This window comes from Alexandromys fortis, unplaced genomic scaffold, assembly GCF_014885135.2.
Source record: "Alexandromys fortis isolate MF-2015 unplaced genomic scaffold, M_Fortis_MF-2015_v1.1 scaffold_3, whole genome shotgun sequence".
Taxonomy (NCBI): domain Eukaryota; kingdom Metazoa; phylum Chordata; class Mammalia; order Rodentia; family Cricetidae; genus Alexandromys; species Alexandromys fortis.
In genome coordinates this window covers 17,480,636-17,500,143 of record NW_026067909.1, presented here as the reverse complement: position 1 = coordinate 17,500,143, position 19,508 = coordinate 17,480,636, and the positions used below count along the sequence as shown (strand labels likewise).

General features: G+C 39.7%; 1 protein-coding gene across 3 annotated transcripts in view; it reads right to left on the bottom strand.

The window, feature by feature from the left end:
• Nucleotides 1-19,508, bottom strand: part of Atl3 (atlastin GTPase 3) — a 42,762-nt gene that overhangs the window by 8,936 nt on the left and 14,318 nt on the right. For all 3 annotated transcript variants that reach the window (XR_007590789.1, XM_050136574.1, XM_050136575.1), the window contains exons 4-10: nt 14,251-14,355; nt 13,072-13,122; nt 10,042-10,098; nt 9,683-9,775; nt 8,318-8,456; nt 1,319-1,446; nt 706-762 (exon numbers count right to left, since the gene is read on the bottom strand). Coding sequence is in view for 2 of the 3 variants with exons in the window: in XM_050136574.1 (XP_049992531.1) it covers nt 706-762; nt 1,319-1,446; nt 8,318-8,456; nt 9,683-9,775; nt 10,042-10,098; nt 13,072-13,122; nt 14,251-14,355 (630 nt within the window). In the remaining variant the exon portion in view is untranslated. The remainder of the gene's footprint in view (nt 1-705; nt 763-1,318; nt 1,447-8,317; nt 8,457-9,682; nt 9,776-10,041; nt 10,099-13,071; nt 13,123-14,250; nt 14,356-19,508) is intronic.

Below are 19,508 nucleotides of genomic sequence, written 5' to 3'. Positions count from 1 at the left end.
ATAAGGCACCTGGGTTTAATCCCAAGAGCCTCGAAAAGAGATAAAAAAACAAGGGAGCCAGGCGGTGGTGGTGCACGCCTTTAATCCCAGCACTCAGGAGGCAGAGGCAGGCGGATCTCTGTGAGTTCGAGGCCAGCCTGGTCTACAAGAACTAGCTCCAGGACAGGCTCCAAAGCTACAGAGAAACCGTGTCTCAAAAAAACAAAACACACAAGGGGAAATTTTTCATTACACTATCAATCACAAGGTCCAACAATTTGGTGAAACCATTTTCCTACTAAAGAAATGAGTATATAACAATAAATACCCACATATTCAGCATCAGGGCAAGAAGCTATTTCTGTTTTAAGCAAATGACCAATGAATCCCAAGGACAAGAGCCAGAAGTTCTACCAAAGTAAAACACCAATGACTTGAAGCTATTTGTCCAACACAGCAACTATGCTTCAGCTGGGTATAGCAAAGCAGTGTTCCCCAAGTCTGCCATGAAAGGAGAGCAGCCCCAAATGCATTAACTGCTCTACAGAGAACACAGCTGAAGCAGAGGATACCCACACTTGCTGCAAAATGTGCTCTTAGAAGTCAAGGTAAGGCTACAAAAGAAAAGGAGTAGTCTCACTCTTGTCTTCAACTCTGAGCTGTGTCTTATCGGGGTCAATTCCAGCAATTAAAATAAGTCATTTAGTATACAAAAGAATTTATTACCTGAAGCATGGATTTTGGGTGAGGCAGATCTTCTCCTTGGTAAATTTTAATATATGCCTTAAAATAGAAACATAGAAGTAATCACAAAACACAATTCTAAAGTATTTTGCTCATGTTTTAAAATGGTGAGACCACACAACTGCATTTTCCTAAAATCCCTAGATCAACAATCAAGAATTAGCAGAAGCACGACACACTTCTGAGTGCATGTTAGCATTTTTAGTTATCTGAAAATTCTCTCAAGCAGCACAAGCCTACCAAGGCCAGGATTCCAATCAGGCCCCCATGCACAATGGTCTCACCAGGACCTGTGGGCAGAGACCATCACCTGGAGATAGCTGCACCCCACTTACACGCATCGCCTACTCACAGCAATCTCCTAACCACCTCCTGTTCACACCATCTTCCTTGAAGACACAGTAATGACTAAGAGAGTACAAAGAATATCATTTGGTTCTTATGACCATACTGCCACCCAGTGGCCCACTCCTCGAAGGACACTAACGTCGTAAAATGCCTCTGACCATCTCCCCAAGAAAACTACTAACATCAAAATCAATTTTACAAAACAAAACAAAAAAATCCTAAACTTAGAACTAAAATTTATATTTACCTTAAAATATTCCAACAGTCCTCGGCAAGTGACTTTTGAGCCATTGATCTCCTTTTCCATTAACTTAGATGGGTTTAGTACATATGGTATCAGTGCCTGCAACTGCTCTTTGAATTCACTTGCAATATCTATATACAAAAACATAAAAGAAAGAAACAGGAAGCCAAAATGAGTACAAAACAAAAACCTTGCAGAAAGGGGGTGAATAATGTGGGATTCCCCTCTGTATGCTATGAATATGTTTTATTACCATTGGTTAATAAAGAAGCGGCTTTGACCTATTATGGTAGGGTAGAATATAGGTAGGCAGAAAAACAAAACTGAACGCAGGCAGATGCCATGTAGCGCCAAAGGAGAAAGACTCCAGAAACCTTACTTGTAAGCCACAGCCTCGTGGCAATATATCGATTAATAGAAATGGGCTAACTTAAGATATAAGAGCTAGGAATACGCCTGGACCACTGGTCAACAGTGTTGTGTGATTGCAGCCTCCATTACAGGTGAAGACTATGTTTGCTATCCTTGGCTGCGGCCAGGCTGCTATCCTAGTGTACTTTTGTGCTCTCTCTTCCTGTCACATGTAAGTCCTTTCCAGTTCAGAACAGAATAAGGAGAATATCCTTATCTAGCCAGGCAATGCTGATGCACACCTTTAAACCCAGCACTTGTGAGTTCAAGGCCAGCCTGGACTACAGAGTGAGTTTCAAGACAGCCAAAGGTATACAGAGAAAAAAAATCGTTATCTTGGGTTTCAATTCTGGGATATTTGGTCTATTCCCTCGATTTTTTTTTTCTTTAAATATTTATTTATTTATTATGTATACAATATTCTATCTGTGTGCATGTCTGCAGACCAGAAGAGGGCACCAGACCTCATTACAGATGGTTGTGAGCCACCATGTGGTTGCCGGGAATTGAACTCATGACCTTTGGAAGAGCAGGCAATGCTCTTAACCACTGAGCCATCTCTCCAGCCCCTATTCCCTCAATTTTTAAGAAATTTCTTGGCCTGAGGGACAGAAAACTGACTATGAACCCAGCAGGTCTGGTTTCAAACTGCAATCCTCTTGCTTTTGCCTCCCAAGAAAGCATAACTTCTTAAAGAATTAAAAAAGGAACCAGGTGGTGGTGCTGTACACCTTTAATCCCAGCACACAAGAGGCAGAGGCAGGCAGAGCTCTGTGAATTCCAGGCCAGCCTGGTCTACAGAGTGAGTTCCAGAATAGCCAGGGATACACAGAGAAATCCTGTATCAAAAAAACAAAAACAAAACAAAGAATTAAATAAGGTTCAAAAACAAAGTAACTACTACACTTGCCCCATGCCCTTTCTGCACCCCACACTATCCCTTAAAATAAACAGGAAGTCATTATTTATTCCTTTGCCTCATTTTTGTTAAGATTTTGTCTTAAAAGATGCAGCTATTATTGCCTGGTGCTGTGACTCACACCTATAATCCCAGCAGAAGCAGGTGGAAGAGGATCAGGGGCTTAAGGCCAGCTTGGGCTATATAATGAATTTGAGACTTAAATGAGCTATAAATTGTCTCCCCCAAGAAAGTTGCTGGATGGTGGTGACACACGCCTTTAATCCCAGCATTACTGTGGCAGAAGCAGGTGGATCTCTGAGTTCAAGGCCAACCTGGTCTACAGAGCGAGTTCCAGGACCACCAGGGCTACACAGAGAAACCCCTTCTCAAAAAAAAAAAAAAAAAAAAAAAAAACAACTACACTCAAAGAGTGCCTCCTGCTATTTACTTCTAAGTATCTCATCAGTAGCTCCCAGGCCACCTTAATGTAAAAAGACTATTATGTCAGAAAACTGACTCTTTGTAGGTTGCACAAGGTTCTCAAAGCAGGTTCAGGGGATTTATCAAGCAGAGGTGCCCTTTCCTCAAAGTAAGAATAAACAGATCTGACTATGAAGATGTAGGAGAATTAATTATCAGAAATATCATTTATATAAATCTAATATCTTTATGAGGTTCCAACAGTCAAATGAAAATAAAGTTTTGCCCATTATCAAGATACTCTTCAGCACTCCATTAATTGTTGACAGAGACTGCACTTTCGTTTCCCAGCCACCCAGACCCAAATAATCACACAAAACTATATTAATTACAATACTGTTTGGCCAATGGCTCATGTGTATTCCTAGCTCTTACATCTTAAATTAACACATTTCTATTAATCTATGTATCACCACAATGCTGTGGCTTACAGGTAATGTTCTCGCATCTTTCTCCTTCGGCAGTAACATGGTGTCTCCTTGACTTTGCCTACTCTCTCTATCCTGTTCAGATTTTCAGCCTGGCTTTACTCTGCTAAGCCATTAGCCAAAACAGCTTTATTCACCAACCAATAAAAGCAACACATACACAGAAGGACACCCCACATCAATAAACCTAATTATAATATGAAAAAATGAACCCATTAAGTTTTAAGAAATAAAAAGGTAGGATGAATCATTAAGCTCATACTTAAGGGGTTAGAGAGGGCTCAACAGTTAAGAGAACTGGCTCCTCTTCTCCAGTTCCAGAGGACCCAACATCCTCTTCTAGCCTCTGCAGGAACTGCACTCATATAGTGCACAGACATATGTGCAAGCAAAACATGTAAACACATAAAAGTAAAAATAAAAAAATCTAAAAATCTGTACTTTAAATCCTATTCTGAAGAAAGTATAAAGTAGTGGACACACTATACTGTTCTACAGAAACTTACTTGCTTACATATGTTAAACTATAGACCTTTACAAAAAATGACATTTCATTAAGTACCTTTTAATTCTTTGGGGAATTTTTTTTTAAAAAAATGTGTGTGCGCATACAAGTGCATACCTGTTTGTGTGTAAGTCAGAAGACAACTTGTGGTAGTCATTCTCATTCTACCACGTGAGTCTAGGCTTGGAGGCCTTTATTTCCTGAGCTATCTCTCTGATCCTCTTTTTAAACGTGATAACATATTATCTATTTTTAACCATTTTATGCTTTCAACTTTCATTATACTGAAGGACTATTTAAAAAAACAAAGATTATTTCATGGACCCAAAAGGATGCAGACACCAAGATTTAAAGATCTCGGACTACTTATGCCTATTAAGGCAATTCCAAAATAACAACTTTCATATCATAGAAGAACTGTCTCAAGCTAGTCGGTCCAGTCACTCATGATGTCAAAAAAGACTAAGCCCTAGTGTCTGGTTAAGGAAACACATAAATAGCTTCTGTAGCGATCTCCCCGCTCCAGGGAATAGTTTTCTTTATGCTGATGACATAGTCATCCTCCATATAATGAAACAATGCCTCAAAAAAGCAGTTGACCCTCTACCAAAAGACACAGCAGCTTAGCTTCTATGACACCACAGCTTAGTTCCTTTTGACCTGAGATTACTACAATCATCATACTTGGCAGCAGGTGCCTTTCCCTTCTGAGTCACCCCCACACGGGTTCTACTTACAATCACAATGAAGTCCACCACGTGTGGTGCCAGATATGGTGGCACACAGCTACAACACTAGAACCTGGGAGGTTTAAGGCCATCCCTGGCTACCTAGAATGTTAGAGGCCAGCTTGGACTCTGTGTCTCCAAAATTTTTTTAAAAATTGTGTGACTTTCAGGTCAGTGCTAGCCAAATAGTTATAAGTCATCTTTTTTCAGGTTAGCACTTATTCTTCACTGAAGCTGCTCAATAAAGCCAGGCTTAGAGGTATATGCTGGAAATCCCAGCACTAGGAAGCTGAGGTAAACAACTGAATTCAAGGTCAGCACGGACTACGTAACCAGTTCTAGGCCATCCAAGGACACAGTAAGAAATAATTTTTAAAAATATGGTTCTATCTTGAATGAGGGAACCAAATGGTTCCTAGTCATGAGACTGGAGATTGATTGCTTACACTAAATTTGCTGCTCCGTTTCATAAACATAAACAGTGTGAAACCACATACTTCCTGTTTAGTGACTAAACCATCCGCAAACTCTGTGTAGACAATGGAGTAAACATTTCTCCCCCTCCTAAGAAAGAAACCACTTTTTGGATCTTAAGTTCTCCTTATTAGAGAGAAGAGTACCAAAATGCTATTACCACAAGCTGAGCTGCGGCTTAGTTAAAAATGAAGAAGGTTCAAATACAGTATGGAGAAGATGAAGTCATTTTTATTCCAGTACTTGACAAAATACCCCAGTGAAGTTCAAATCTACCATTATACAAAAATAGGTCTCTCCAAGTGAGGTTATGTCTTCTCTACCAGGAGCAAATATATTAGGTAGAAACATGTAACATGTAAGAAAAGTGCTAGCAGCAGCATTATCATTTGAAAACCTTAATGTCTTCACCCATCTGATAAATACAGTTTATAGTTTAATCATTTAAATTAGCACTCCACAAATATACAAGTAATTTCATGATTATTTTGTGTATTTTATATACACAAACTCTGGTTTATCTTTATGTATTGGCAAGGATTTGTACACAACCATAAGTGTGTTTGTATTGGTTGTTTTATTGAATATACACAATAAGAAAGCATAAAAAAAAAGTGCCTCTTCCCCAAACACACACCCATCTGTAATCTCAGAATGTGACCTTACTTGGAAGGTGTCCCAGCAAACGTGATTCACTAAAATAAGGACTTAATATGGCTCTGAGGGGGGCCTTAAATTTATTGATGGGCTGGTAGGAAGAAGACGATACGAAGACAGCCATACGACAACAAAGAAATTCGAGGCACAACCATTGTCAAAGAATGTCAAGGATTGCCAGCACCTCCCAAGGGCCAGGAAAAAGGCATGGCAGAGGTTCTCCTCAGAGCCCCTGTAAGGAAGCAGCCACCACTCTACATGTCTGGCTTCCTGAACTGTAAAGGAACACATCTCTGTTGTTTTGAGCAGCCCACCTTGTAGTACCTTGTTAAAGTCAAGCATAGGAATGCAAACAATGTGCATCCCAGTAACAACACACCATCAAGTCACAGTCACACAACTTTTAAAAACTGTCTACTTTCTAAATAAAAATGTTAAAATGAAACTGAGTTTCAAAACTGAAGGCTTTGAAATATTAAAATGCCTTAAGATAGGAAAGGCCATTTTTCTATGCGTATACCTGGTAACCTGAGCTCCCCATGAGACAAGGCACAAAGTCACTCTGATCCATCCTCCTGAACTAGGTGTGGTAGAACACATCTGGAATCCCACCATTCAAGGAGTGGAAACAGGGGAATTGCTACAAGTTCAAAGCCAGGGTGGTCTACATATCAACTCCCAGGTAAGGCAAGGCTAAATAACAACAAACAAAAATCCAACAGCTTAGACTTTATAAAAATTCAGATAATCACGAAGCACCATAACACTGAAAGAACATTTCCAGCTGGGCACAGCAGTGTATATCTTAATCTCAGCAGTCAGAAGGCAGAGACAGGAAGAAAAGTACAAAGTTACTCTTGGCTACTAACTGAGTTTGATACCAGCCTGGGCTACATGAGATCCTGCCCTTTCAAAAAATAAAAAGGGAAAAAAAATATATATATATATATAATCACTATTTGCGTGTGCATACACACACACACACACACACACACACACACACACGCTGGAGAAATGGCTTAGTCGTTAGGCATAAGGATCCAGGTTCAGGTCTCAAAATCCACATGGAGGCACACAACAATCAATAACTCCAGTTCCAGAGGATCCAGAACACTTTTCTGAGCACTGCAGGCACCAGGCACACACATGGTGCACAAACAAACAAGCAGGCAAAATACTCATACACACAGAATAAATCTAAGAAAAAATGTTAAGTATCCATTTTTAGTTTATGTGTGTGTGGCTGCATGTACATATGTTATGTGTACTATGTCCATGCCAGTACCCAGCCAGGTCAGAAGAAGGCAGCAGATCCTCTGAAACTGAAGTTACAGACAGTTGTAAACTATCTGATGCAGGATGGGGGGGGGGGGGGGGCACGAACAGACAACAGACCCAAAGAGCACTCTTAACTACTGACATCTCTTTAGCCTTATGTCTGTACATTTTGACAGACAAATATATTATTCTTCTTAAATTAACTAAATAAAAAAATGAAAACTATGTATTTCATGTACACTGAGACTATTTTTAAAAGGCAAGTTGCCCTGGTAACTCAACAAATAAATATTCTCTAAAGACTTCCTTCAAACAACAATGAACGACTATTCCCATGGTACGGGCTTTAAGGCACCAGAATCAGGACGTGAACCTCTGCCCCACTGCTTTTAGCTGAGAACTTTGAGTGAGTTGCTTAACTTTCCTTGTTTTCACCAGCTTGAGATAAAAGAAATGATGTAACTTCATGGAATTACTGTGAACTTAGTTTGAAAGCACTTGGCACAACACTGGGAACACAAAGGGACTGTAAAGCTGGCAGCTACTATTATCAGAGTTTTAGGGAAAATTAAGAGACTCTGATCAGCCTATAAACAAACTGCTTAGCAAGTATAAACTGTGGGCCAGCCATCAGGTGACTCAAGGCCTCCAGGGATAAGGAACAAAATAAGATAATGGTACCCAAGCATCCTGGTTCTCTAACCCACCAAAAACTCAGCAATTCTGACATTAGCCCATGACCCAGCATCAGCTTTTGCTACAAACACAAGTAAGTTTAAACAGTAACTTGGCTGTCTATCGTGTACTTTTCCTGAGGAAGATAATTGTACTTGAAAAATACTGGATGTCTTGACTTTGTCTTCCTTTATTCAGCACTTTGATCTCTTGTAAGGTGGGAACCATAATATATCTCTTGGAAAGATCCCTGAAGAACATCATCTTATTTCCAGTTTGTGAAACAGGCAAAATCCTTCTGATGGTCACAGTAAGTCAGGAGCAAAATCTGAGTTAGACTAATGTTACTCTCTCTATGAAACCACATTTGTTATCATAACCATCCATTTGACTTATAATTGACACTGTTCATTATGGAATTCCAAAGATCAAATCATATGTACAGTAACAATGTCTGTAACACACCTTTCAATTTCCCATCAAAGTCAGGGCTTGTGGCCACCTGGAGCCCTGGATGTGGTAAGAGAAAACAGGTAACATCCGAGAAACATGAGTGAATATGATTTCGAACGTTCTGAATTTCTTCATGTTGATGTTCCTTCACCTGCCAAGGAAAATCAACAGATACCAGCTAAAAATAATTTGGTATTTGTCACTAGCAGCCACTAACATAAAGACAAAGGAAAGAAAACTTCCTGACTAACAGATCAGAGTGACCAATGGGAAGAGCCAGAACCCCCAAAGCAGTAAGTGTATGACCGTGCACTTTGTTCCCATAGCTAACAGAGAGCAGTTACTAAAGACTTGATTTTAAAGGGCATTGCACAACATTTAAGAAGAAGAGAAGCCTTGTTGGCCAGAAGGAGGATCCAATAAGCTAAGAGTGACTGACAAAAGTCTCCTGTGCTTCGGTTTTAGGAAACAGGCTAGGCTGGTTTATATATATATATGTACATATGCCAAAGCAAATAATAATGAATAAGAACAGAACTACAATTATAAACATGACATTCTAAAGGCACAAATAGAACCTGATCCAAATAACAACTGGAAATTATAATTATAATGGCCTTTTGCTCAGAGTTCCTCTATAGTACCTATATATCATATGCCCAGGCCCTTCAACTTTACCATGAAAAAAATACTGGGGCCAGAAAGATGGCTCAGCAAGGAAAGGTACTTGTCATCAAGTCTGCTGACCTAAGCCCGGTCCCTGAGACCCACAGGTGAAGAGAGAACTAACTCCTTCACATGAATACTGTAGTGCTCTCCTCTCTATCACACTTGCAAATATATACATGCAATTTTAAAATTTTAAACAAAATATATACTGGTTTATAATAATTATAAACCTTTTACAGAGTATCATTTTCAATAATATGCTTTAAACATAATAGTCAAATGGTGTAGGAGGTCTTCTGTTCATGTGTTGCTTTCATTGGTTAATGAATAAAGAAACTGCATTTTTGTGCCTAAAAGGGCAGAACTTAGGTAGGCGGAGAAGGCAGAACTGAATGCTGAGAAGGGTAGAGTAAGAGAAGTCATGGATCCTCTGCCTGAGATGGACACCAGTTAGAATCTCTGGTAAGCCACGGGCACGAGGCGATACACAGATTAATGGAAATGGGTTAAACTAATATTTAAGAGTTAGCCAATAAGAAGTTAGAGCTAATGGCCAAGCAGTGTTTTAATTAATACAGTTTCTGTGTGGTTATTTCGGGTGTAAGCTAGCCGGGTGGCCGGGACAAACAAGCGACCTGCTCCCTCCAACAGTCAAAAGCAAATGAGTAAGTTACTACTTTTAAGTAATTATTCAGATCTCCCACTTACCTGTAAACGCTTATCCAAAAATGCCATTCCTCCTTGCAGTCCATAGCTATATTCATAAGGAAAACTCCAGTCTCGAACCAAAAACATCAGAGTCTATTATGGAAGAAAAGAACAGAATTATAACTCTGTACAAGTGCATATTCAAGATTAATTAGCTATTACTGTAATACTTTAGCAGAAAGATTAGCAGAATCTTCTTCAAAGGGCATGCTGAAGGAGACCAGCCTGAGCTAAGTAACAAGAGTCAGTCTTTAAAAAAAAAAAAAATAACAGCAAAACAAACTGTAGTTTATAGGTTATATTAAAAACAGACACATCTGCTGAACTGTGAACTAAACTGTGACTCTATAGTGCTTTACCTGGAAGGGTTTTTGGAAAATTTCATCCATTGCCAGACGTCCATATTCTGTGAAGAGCTTTAGAAGAGAAGAGTTAGTGGCTTGAAACTACTTTAAAATAGTTTTATAGTATTCTTTTGCAAAAATATTTGGGAGCTGGGCTGGTAAGACGGTTCAGTAGTTAAGAGCACTTATTCTTCCAGAGGACCTGGGTTTGATTCCTAGCACCCATATAGAGGCTCACAATCATTTATAACTCCAGTTCCAGGGCTATAACACTCTTCTGACCTCCATGGGCACCAGGCACATTCATACATGTAGGCAAAAACACTTATACACATAAATCTAAAAAAATGTAAATATTAATTTAGCTGGATGTGGTAGCCTTTAATCACCGTGAGCACTCCGACCACAGGGCAGGGGCATTACCATTTTGCGCACTGTTATCTCCAACAGCAAAAGTCCTGTTAGTACAGTAAATATCTACACCATTCAAATGGCAATGAATTCACTCAGATTAGGATTCCTGTATATATTTACCTGTTTCTTCATGAAGCCACAGTTAAGTATAATAAAAATGAAGCTTAACTGTCAAATTCACAGAACAAAGAGAACATGAAAGAATGTGACAGTACAAAGAACTTGTCACAAACAGGATGGGCAAAAAGAAACAGAGGACAAATGTCCAGTTCCAGCATTTTATGCCCTGCTAACAAATGGGAGGAAGCAAAAGGCCCAAGAAACAAAACATTCTCTTAGCAGAACTCTTAAAGAGCTGAAAAATGAAAAGGTGGGACTGACAACTAAAGAAATGTTTAGAAATCTGACCCTAGGTCCTACCCTCTACCAGAGAAATACAAGAGTAGTGTATGCAATCTTAACAAAAGTTTAGTCCGAGAAAATCATTCAGTGGGTAAAAGTCTGAGGACTCCAACCCAAATTCGAGCCCCAGAACCCACACAAAAAGTCAGATGTGGTAGTTTGCATCTATAATCCCAGCACTCATACAGCAAAATGGGATGGAGAGTCAGAACAAACTCCCAAAGCTCACAGGCCAGTTAGCTTAAGACACAGCAGCAAAAATGACAAGATAGAGTCTGTCTCAACAAGGAGGAACGTGAATATGGACTCCCAAATTAAGTTACACGTGTGTACCATGGCATGTAAACACACATGCACATACATACATACATACATTTTTTAAAAATCTAGACTTTAACATCAAACTTTGTAATGGAGTGTTGTTGGACATTGACCTAAGGTATACACATGATACGCAGTTGCTTTTCCACTTAACTACATCTCCAGCCTCCCTTATTTAACGTATTCATTTTGTGTGTGTGTGACCCCCTTTATGTGGATCAAAGGACAACTTTGTAGAATTGGTTCTCTGTTTCTACCCTGTGGGATTCAGGGATTGAATTTGTGACGTCAGGCCTACATGCAAACACCTTTACCCAGTGAACCATCTCACTGGCCCATCCCCACCCAACACTTTATTTTCAGCAATTCTGTAGAAAATATACCATTGAGTTTGCAGAGTATTTTGACAGTAGTCTTCAAAGTAGAATGAACGAACCACTATGCCTGTCCATTCATGTCTCTTTCACAGACCTGTGAAGGTAGCCAGATGGTGGTGGTGTACGCCTTTAATCCCAGCATTTGGGAGGCAGAGGCAGGTGGATCTCTCTGAGTTCGAGGCCAGCCTGGTCTACAAGAGCTAGTTCCACTCTAATCACAGCACTTGGGAGGGTAGAAGCAGGAAAATCACAAGTCCAAGACCATCTGGTCTCAAGACAAGGAAGACAAAAGAAAGACAGGTACAGAGTGGAAAATTACTACAACCAAAACCTCTGCCCTTAGTTCTAAATTTTCTGTTTTAAATGCTTCATTCACTTTCTTCCAGGGTTTTCATTCATTGTGGAGTTTTGTTTAACTTTTTTGTATTTATTTATTTGTGCACACACACACACACACCAATGCATATGTAGAGGTTAGAGGACAACTTTAAGGAGTTGGTTTTCTCTTACCAACATGTGGGTTCTAGGGATTTAACACTTCTACTGAGTCATCTCACCAGATCTCACCAGATCCATTTGTTTGTGACAGAGTTTCTCTGTGTAACAGCCTTGGCTGACCTAAAACTTGCTCTGTAGACCAGGCTGGCCTCAAAATCAGAAATCCACCTGCCTCTGCCTCTTGAGTGCTGGAATTAAAGGCATATGCCACCACCGCCCAGCTTATTCTTAAATTCTTTAAAATGATAATCATGATATTAAAGGCTGGCTGTAGTGGCACATGGCCTTAATCCCAGCTCTTTTGGAGGTTTAGGCAGGTGGATCTCTGTGAGTTCCAGGCCAGCCGGGGATACATAGCGAGATTCTATCTCAAAAAACAAAAAACAAAGAAAATTATGAGGAATATATATAGCTGTTTGCTTTTATTTCTTCTGTTTTTATATGTGTATGTTTTTGCTGTGTGTATAATATGTGTGTTATATGCATATGTACATGCTCATGTGTGTATATATGTGTGTGTGTTTGTGAGGTGCGTATGCATGCTAGTGCATGTGTATGGGAGACCAGAGGATGTCAGGTTTCTTTATACCATTCAACCTTAGTTTATGAAACACGATCTCTTACAGAACCTGGAACTATGCAGTTGTCTAGACTGGCCAGTGAACTCTAGATATTGTCCTATCTCCCTCTCCAACACTGGGGTTAGCATGCTGGAACTCACTGTGTAGACCAGCTTGGCCTCAAGCTTAGAGATAAAAGGTGTGAGCCACCACCCCTGGCTGTTCATTTTATGTGAGTGCTGGGGTCTCAAACTCAGGTCCTCATGCTTGCACAGCAGGAGCTTCAATGACTGAGCCTCTTTCCAGCACCACCCACCCACCCACTGCTATTTTCTCACATCCCTCCTCCTCCCTGGTCTCTTTCCTGTCCTCAGACAGTTCCCCCCTTCTGCTTTCATGTGTAGATTCCACAGGATAAAAAACACTTGATACTTCATCTTTCAGCCACTATTCCCATTACCCTTTCTTATTACCTGTAGCTGCTGAAGATCATCTTCCTGAATGTTCTGGGACAAATTGTAAATCTAGAAAACAAAATTCAGATTGATAGCATACTGGCTTACTTCAAACAAGTCCCCAATTAGCTTAGAATACTGGATGGATGGAGCTTTGTACAATTCAAGATTTGCATTTAAGCATATGAGGGCTATTTTTATATATAGCAGTATTATCAGTCTTTTAGGAAAAATAAGAACATAAGACTAAAATCCAAAAATTCCTTCTTTATAGTTTAAAACAGGTTAAGAGGTTTGAGATTTTTCTTGAAATGCTTTGTGTATATACTTATAAAAAAAAACTCATTTTGAGCTTAAAAGTTTAAGTTATGCATGTAGCTTATGTTGCCTAAATTTTAACAACTTGACACAATCCTGAAGTCACCTGAGAATCAGAAACCTCAACTAATTAACTTCCTCAAACAGACTGTCCTATGGCCATGATTAGAAGAGATTTTCTTCCTTTCTTTTCGAGATTTATTTTTTAATTTGTATGGTACTTTGTACAGGTATATGCACCACATGTATGCCTAGTGCCATGGATCCCTTGGAACTGGAGTTACACACAGTTATGAGCTGCCAAGTAGGTGCTGGGAATTGAACTCGGGTCCTCTAGAGGAGTAGACAGTGCTCTTAACTGCTGAGCCAGGAAGGATTCTCTTGATTGGTGACTGATATGGGAGGGTCCAGCCCACAGCAGGTGTTACCATCCCTAGTTAGGTAGGTCTGAAATTATACATATAAAAACTAGCTAAGCATGAGCAGGAAAAAGCCAATAAGCAGCATTCTCTTTAGATCCTGTCTCCAGATCTCCAAATGCCTGCCTTGAGCTCCTGCTGTCTTCTCTCAATGATGGATCGTGACCTAGAAGTGTAACCCAAATAAACCTTTTCTTCCCAAGTTGATTTTAATCAGAGTGGTTTATCACAATCACAGAGGAGCAAACTAGAACACAATCTAAAAAGAACTCTCGTATACAACACAAGACCTGTATTAACAGAAACAACTGACAGACTAGAGAGCTAGTGTAGAATAGTCAAGGTATTGTCAAGGTTGACCCAGCATTGTCAAAGTCCTAGGTTCAATCCCCAAAAGAAGGGAGGACGGAAGGGAAAGGGGAAGATGGGCAAAGGAAGGGAGCAGAGGAGGGGAGCTTACCTGAACAGAACTAGTCATGGTGCTTAGAGCAAAGATCGTAGCACAATCTTTCACAGTTGATTGGCTGTCAAATGCCCCCTGGGTATCCATCAGAACAACTGCAACCTTGAACAGGAAAGGAAAAGCAAAAAAATTAAAATGAAGAAAAGGAGAATGCAAAGAATAAAAGTGCACAGTTACCTGCTATCCCACCCTATAATCCCAGCACTTGAGAAGCTGAAACAAGAGGATAGTCATTATGCTCAAGATCAGTCTGGACAACATAAGGAGTTAGAGGCCAGCCTGGGTTATAGAATGAGATACCATCTTAAAAAAATAAAAAAGAAAAAAAATTTTAAGTAATATTTACATGAGCTACCCAACCCCTGCTTGTAGGTTCTATCAGAAAAATGCAATTAGGTGCCTTGCTAGGTGTCAGTATCTGCTCTGACCTGGTGAAATGCTACAAAACACAAGTACATGCAGCAACATAAAGATAAAATTATCCCACCAAAGAAAAATGTCAATGTCATAGCCAGCCACTTCTCACTATTCACCAGGCATTTCATGTTTTAATTTTTTTTTGTTTTGATTTTTTTTCTTTTTTTTTTTAAATTTATTTATTAAATATTTCTGTCTCTTCCCCACCTCCGCCTCCCCTTTCCCTCCCCCTCCCCCAATCATGTCCCCCTCCCTCGTCAGCCCAAAGAGCAAACAGTGCTCTCCGTCCCGTGGGAAGTCCAAGGAAAACCCTCCTCCATCCAGGTCTCGTAAGGTGAGCACATGTTTTAATATTTTTAATTAAATTATAAAATATTTGTTTATTGGGAATGTAAACTGGAATAACCACTATGAAAAGCACTGGCTTAAAAATTAAAAATAAAACAAATATGGTCCAGCTAACACTACTCACAGTCATACCAGAAGACTATGCTACCACAAATGTATCCATTGCTTCTCTATTCGCAGTAACAAAAGGAAATCAATTCATTTCGCAGTAAGAAATTCACCCCAGATAAGTAAATAAAAAATGCAGCACATGTAAACAAAAGAATTTTACAGCCTTAAAGAAAAACGTAACTCCCAATAAAGTGTACAGGAATGAAAAATAGTATATCGAGCAAGGTGACTCAGGCTCAGAAAAACAAACACCATGTTTTCTTTCATATGCAGATCCCAGTTTCTAATTTTTTAGGTAAGCCATAAATAATTATGTGGGTGAATGTGTAAAAGCCAAAAAGAAAAAAGGGAGGCTTTAATAGAGATGGGATTAAACCAGGAGTTGATGGTGAATACCTTTAATCCCAGCACTTGAGAGGCAGAGGCAGGCAGATCTCTGAGTTCAAGGTCAGCCTGGTCTAGAGCGTTCCAGGACAGCCAAGGCTGTTACACAGAGAAACCCTGTCTCAAAAAATAAATTAATTAATAAATTAAAAAAAAAAAAACACAGAGAAAGAGAGAGAGAGAGATGGGGTTACTAGAAAACATGTGATTTGAAAGTGGAAGGGAGAATACTGGGGCTGAAAAAAATTGTACGGAAACCCACTACTTTGTAAGCTAATTTATAATGATAAATAAGTCAGGGACTAGAGAGATGATCCAGTAGTTAAGCGCACTTGCTACTCTTCCAGAGGACCCAGGATCGATATGGTTGCTAACAACTGTCTATAATTCCAGGTACAGAGGATTTGATGTCCCCTTCTAGCCTTCATGAATATAATTTATATACATGGTACAGACATAGACATGGGCAAAACACCCACACACATAAAATAAAAAATTTTGTAAACTTTGGATTTGATTTAAATAGGTATTACTCCAAAGAAGTACAAATGGCTCTTAAGTACAGTACCTGAAAAATGTTCAATACCATTAGTCATTAGTAAAATACAAATTATAGTAGGTAATACAAAACCACGATGACTTACTACTTCATACATGCTATTCTGGATATTAAACACACACACACAGAGACATACACACACATACGCACGCACGCACGCGGAGCTAGACAGGAGATGGCTCCAGTCAGTTAAGTGCTTATCTTGTAAAATGAGTTTGTACTCCTCAGAACCCATATGAAAATCCTGCACTTCATGGTGTGCACTTATAATCCCAACACTAGGGAAGAAGACACAGGATCCCTGCAGCTCACTAACCAACAGTCTAGCCTAATTATTACTATATACAAACTAATACATGATAACTATATACCTAATTATAACTCCATGCCAATGAGAAACTGTCTCAAAAGAGAAAAATAACATTCTTAAGGATGACACCAAAGGCTAAGGCTCTCCTCTGGCCTCAATATATGTTTGTACACAAACACACATAATATATATTCACCAACACAGGAATACACACCCACAAATAGAGAGAGAGAGAGGTCTCAAGACAAAGGTAGTGGGGGTTACAAGGTTATCAAATAAGTTACTACACATATAAAGGATAAATAAGCCAAGCATATTGGTGCACACCTGTAATCCCAGGAATCAGGAGGCTAAGGTATCAAATTGGAAGCCAGTTTTGACTAAATATGATCTCATGCAAAAGGAAGAAAAATTAGTATCAGGGGCTGGAAAGAAATAGAAACTAGCGCCTCCTGTATTGTTAGTTATGCACACAGGTTGGTTAGAAGGTATTAGGCATCTTTTTTTAAAGTTAGTCACAGGGATTGGAGGTGGTTCAGTGGTTAGGGGCACTAGCTGCCCTTTCAGAGGACCTGAGTTTGATTCCCAGCCTCCACATATAGGGCTCACAACTGTTCAAAACACTGGTTCAGGAGATCTAATGCCCTCTTCTGGCTCCTGTAGGCACTGCACACACATGGTATACAGAAATAAATGCATGCAGAAATACCAATACATTAAAAAAAATAATAAAGTAAGTTAAAAAAATAATCAAGTTAGTCACAGAGTTGCCATGTGACACTGAAACACACACAGCATTTTCCCCAAGAAGCTCTTGCTGACGACTCAGTCCTCGGGTGCTGAATCTAACATTAAGAGGTGACTTCACTGTGAGGGCACTCACCCCATTAATGGTGACGCACTGATGAGTTCATATTGAATGAGGAAGTAAGTGACTCTGAGGCAAATGCCTGCCCTGGCCCCTCCTGTCTGTCTCCAGCTTCCTGTCCACGTGCGTGCTTTGCTCTGCCACGTGCTTCCCACCATGGTAGTCAACCCTGCCTCATCACAAGCCTCCTGACATGCTCAGCTTAGCCTCAGGTCCACAGCAATGAACAGCTGAGGATTACAATTTCTGAAGCTGTGACCAAAATAAACCTTTCCTCCCTTAAGTTGTGTATCTCAGGTATTTGTTACAGACACAAAAAGCAAACATATGGATATATACAAGAGCTTCGATCTTAGAAAAACTTGCACATAGATGTTTAAAGCAGGTATTTATTTATTTATTTATTTAAGACAGGGTTTCTCTGTAGCTTTGGAGCCTGTCCTGGAGCTAGCTCTTGTAGACCAGGCTGGCCTCGAACTCACAAAAATCTGCCTGCCTCTGCCTCCCGAGTGCAGAGATGAGATTAAAGGTGTTTGCCACCACCGCCCGGCAGCAGGTAGTATTTTTATAAGTTTTTAGATGTGTTTATTTTATTGTTTTGTATATATGACTATTTTGTTTGTATGTATGTTTGTGCACCACATATGTTGTATCCATTAAGGTTGAAAGAAGGTATTGGGACTATAATTACAGATGATTGTAAAATATCATGTGGGGGCTGGGAATTGAACCCAGGTCCTCTAAAAGAGCAGCAACAAATGCTCTTGAGCCACTGAGCCAACTCTCCAACTCTGGGTATTTTGCTTATTTTGAGAGAAGTTAATCTAGATAGGATCTCACACTGTAACCCAAGCTACCCTGAAACTCGTGTCTCAGCCTCCCAAGTACTAAGATTACGGGCATGTACAGGCAGCATTATTTATAATATACAAAAGGTATAAGCAGCCCAAATATTCACAACTGATGAATTAAAAAAAGAATGCTATTTTCATACAATGGAATATTGTTCAGTCATGAAAGGTAATAAAGAACTATTGAATACTCTAAGAGAATTAAGCTGAATGAATAAGGGCAGACCCAAAAAAATCATTTCACTTGTATCATATGCTCAGAACAGACAGCTCCATAGAGATGCTAGAGATGTAACTGAGAGCTAGAACATTTGCCTGACATACACACAACACTATGTTCAATCCCCAATACCAGAAAAGGAAGGCAGGGAAGAGAGAAGACAGAAAAGGAGAGAAAGGAAGGTGAATGCAAACACACCTAGTTCTCCATCCAGCTGTGCTTCCTAACAGCTCAGGCAATAGTGAATTAGAGACAAGGAGCTGGAAGGAGCTGGAAATGGAGAGTGACTGTTACCAATACCAGAGGCTCCTCTGAGGCAATGAAATGTTCTAGAGTCAGATGGGGCTGATAACTGTTTAGCTTTATGTATACACTAAAAACCACTGAATCAGGATGAATTCTGAATCAGTTTGATATCCCAATTGAACAAAAGTTTACTGTCACACATGTCTGCTAGTTAGAAAAATAAGACTAAAGAGGAAACAAGGGGGGCTGGAGAGATGGCTCAGTGGTTAAGCGCATTGCCTGCTCTTCCAAAGGTCCTGAGTTCAGTTCCCAGCAACCACATGGTGGCTCACAACCATCTGTGGAGAGGTCTGGCGCCCTCTTCTGGCCTTCAGGCATATACACAGACAGAATGTTGGATACATAATAAATATTAAAAAAAAAAAAAAAAGAGGAAACAAGGGGACATATTGGAAGCTCTCTGAAGAACAGAAGCTACATGTGTACTCATCACTGAGAGGAATGGTCTCACAGCACACAGTAGCACAGTAAACTTCCAAATCACTTTGTTGCTTTTGAAACAGTATCCCACACTTTATAGCCCATATTGGCCTCAAATTGTGCCAATCTTCCTACCTCAGCCTCTCGAGTGTAGGGATTATATTGCATGGCATAAGTCACCATGCCTTGCTCTTTTATGTACATATTAAGAAGCCCAAGCTGGCCTAAGTGGTTGCCATCCCACCTTAGCCACCAGTGCTGAGACTATAGGTACCAACAGCACATACAGCTCTAACCATAGTTTTCTTTTGTTTTACAATACTTTTTTTTTTAACAGCAGAGTGTCTTTCTCATTAAAGGAATTCAAAGATGGAAGGGAGGTTTGAGTGAGTAATGTTTTACAAAGCAAACATTTTTATTATAAAATATATACTGACACCTCCCTAAATCAAGCTTTCTAC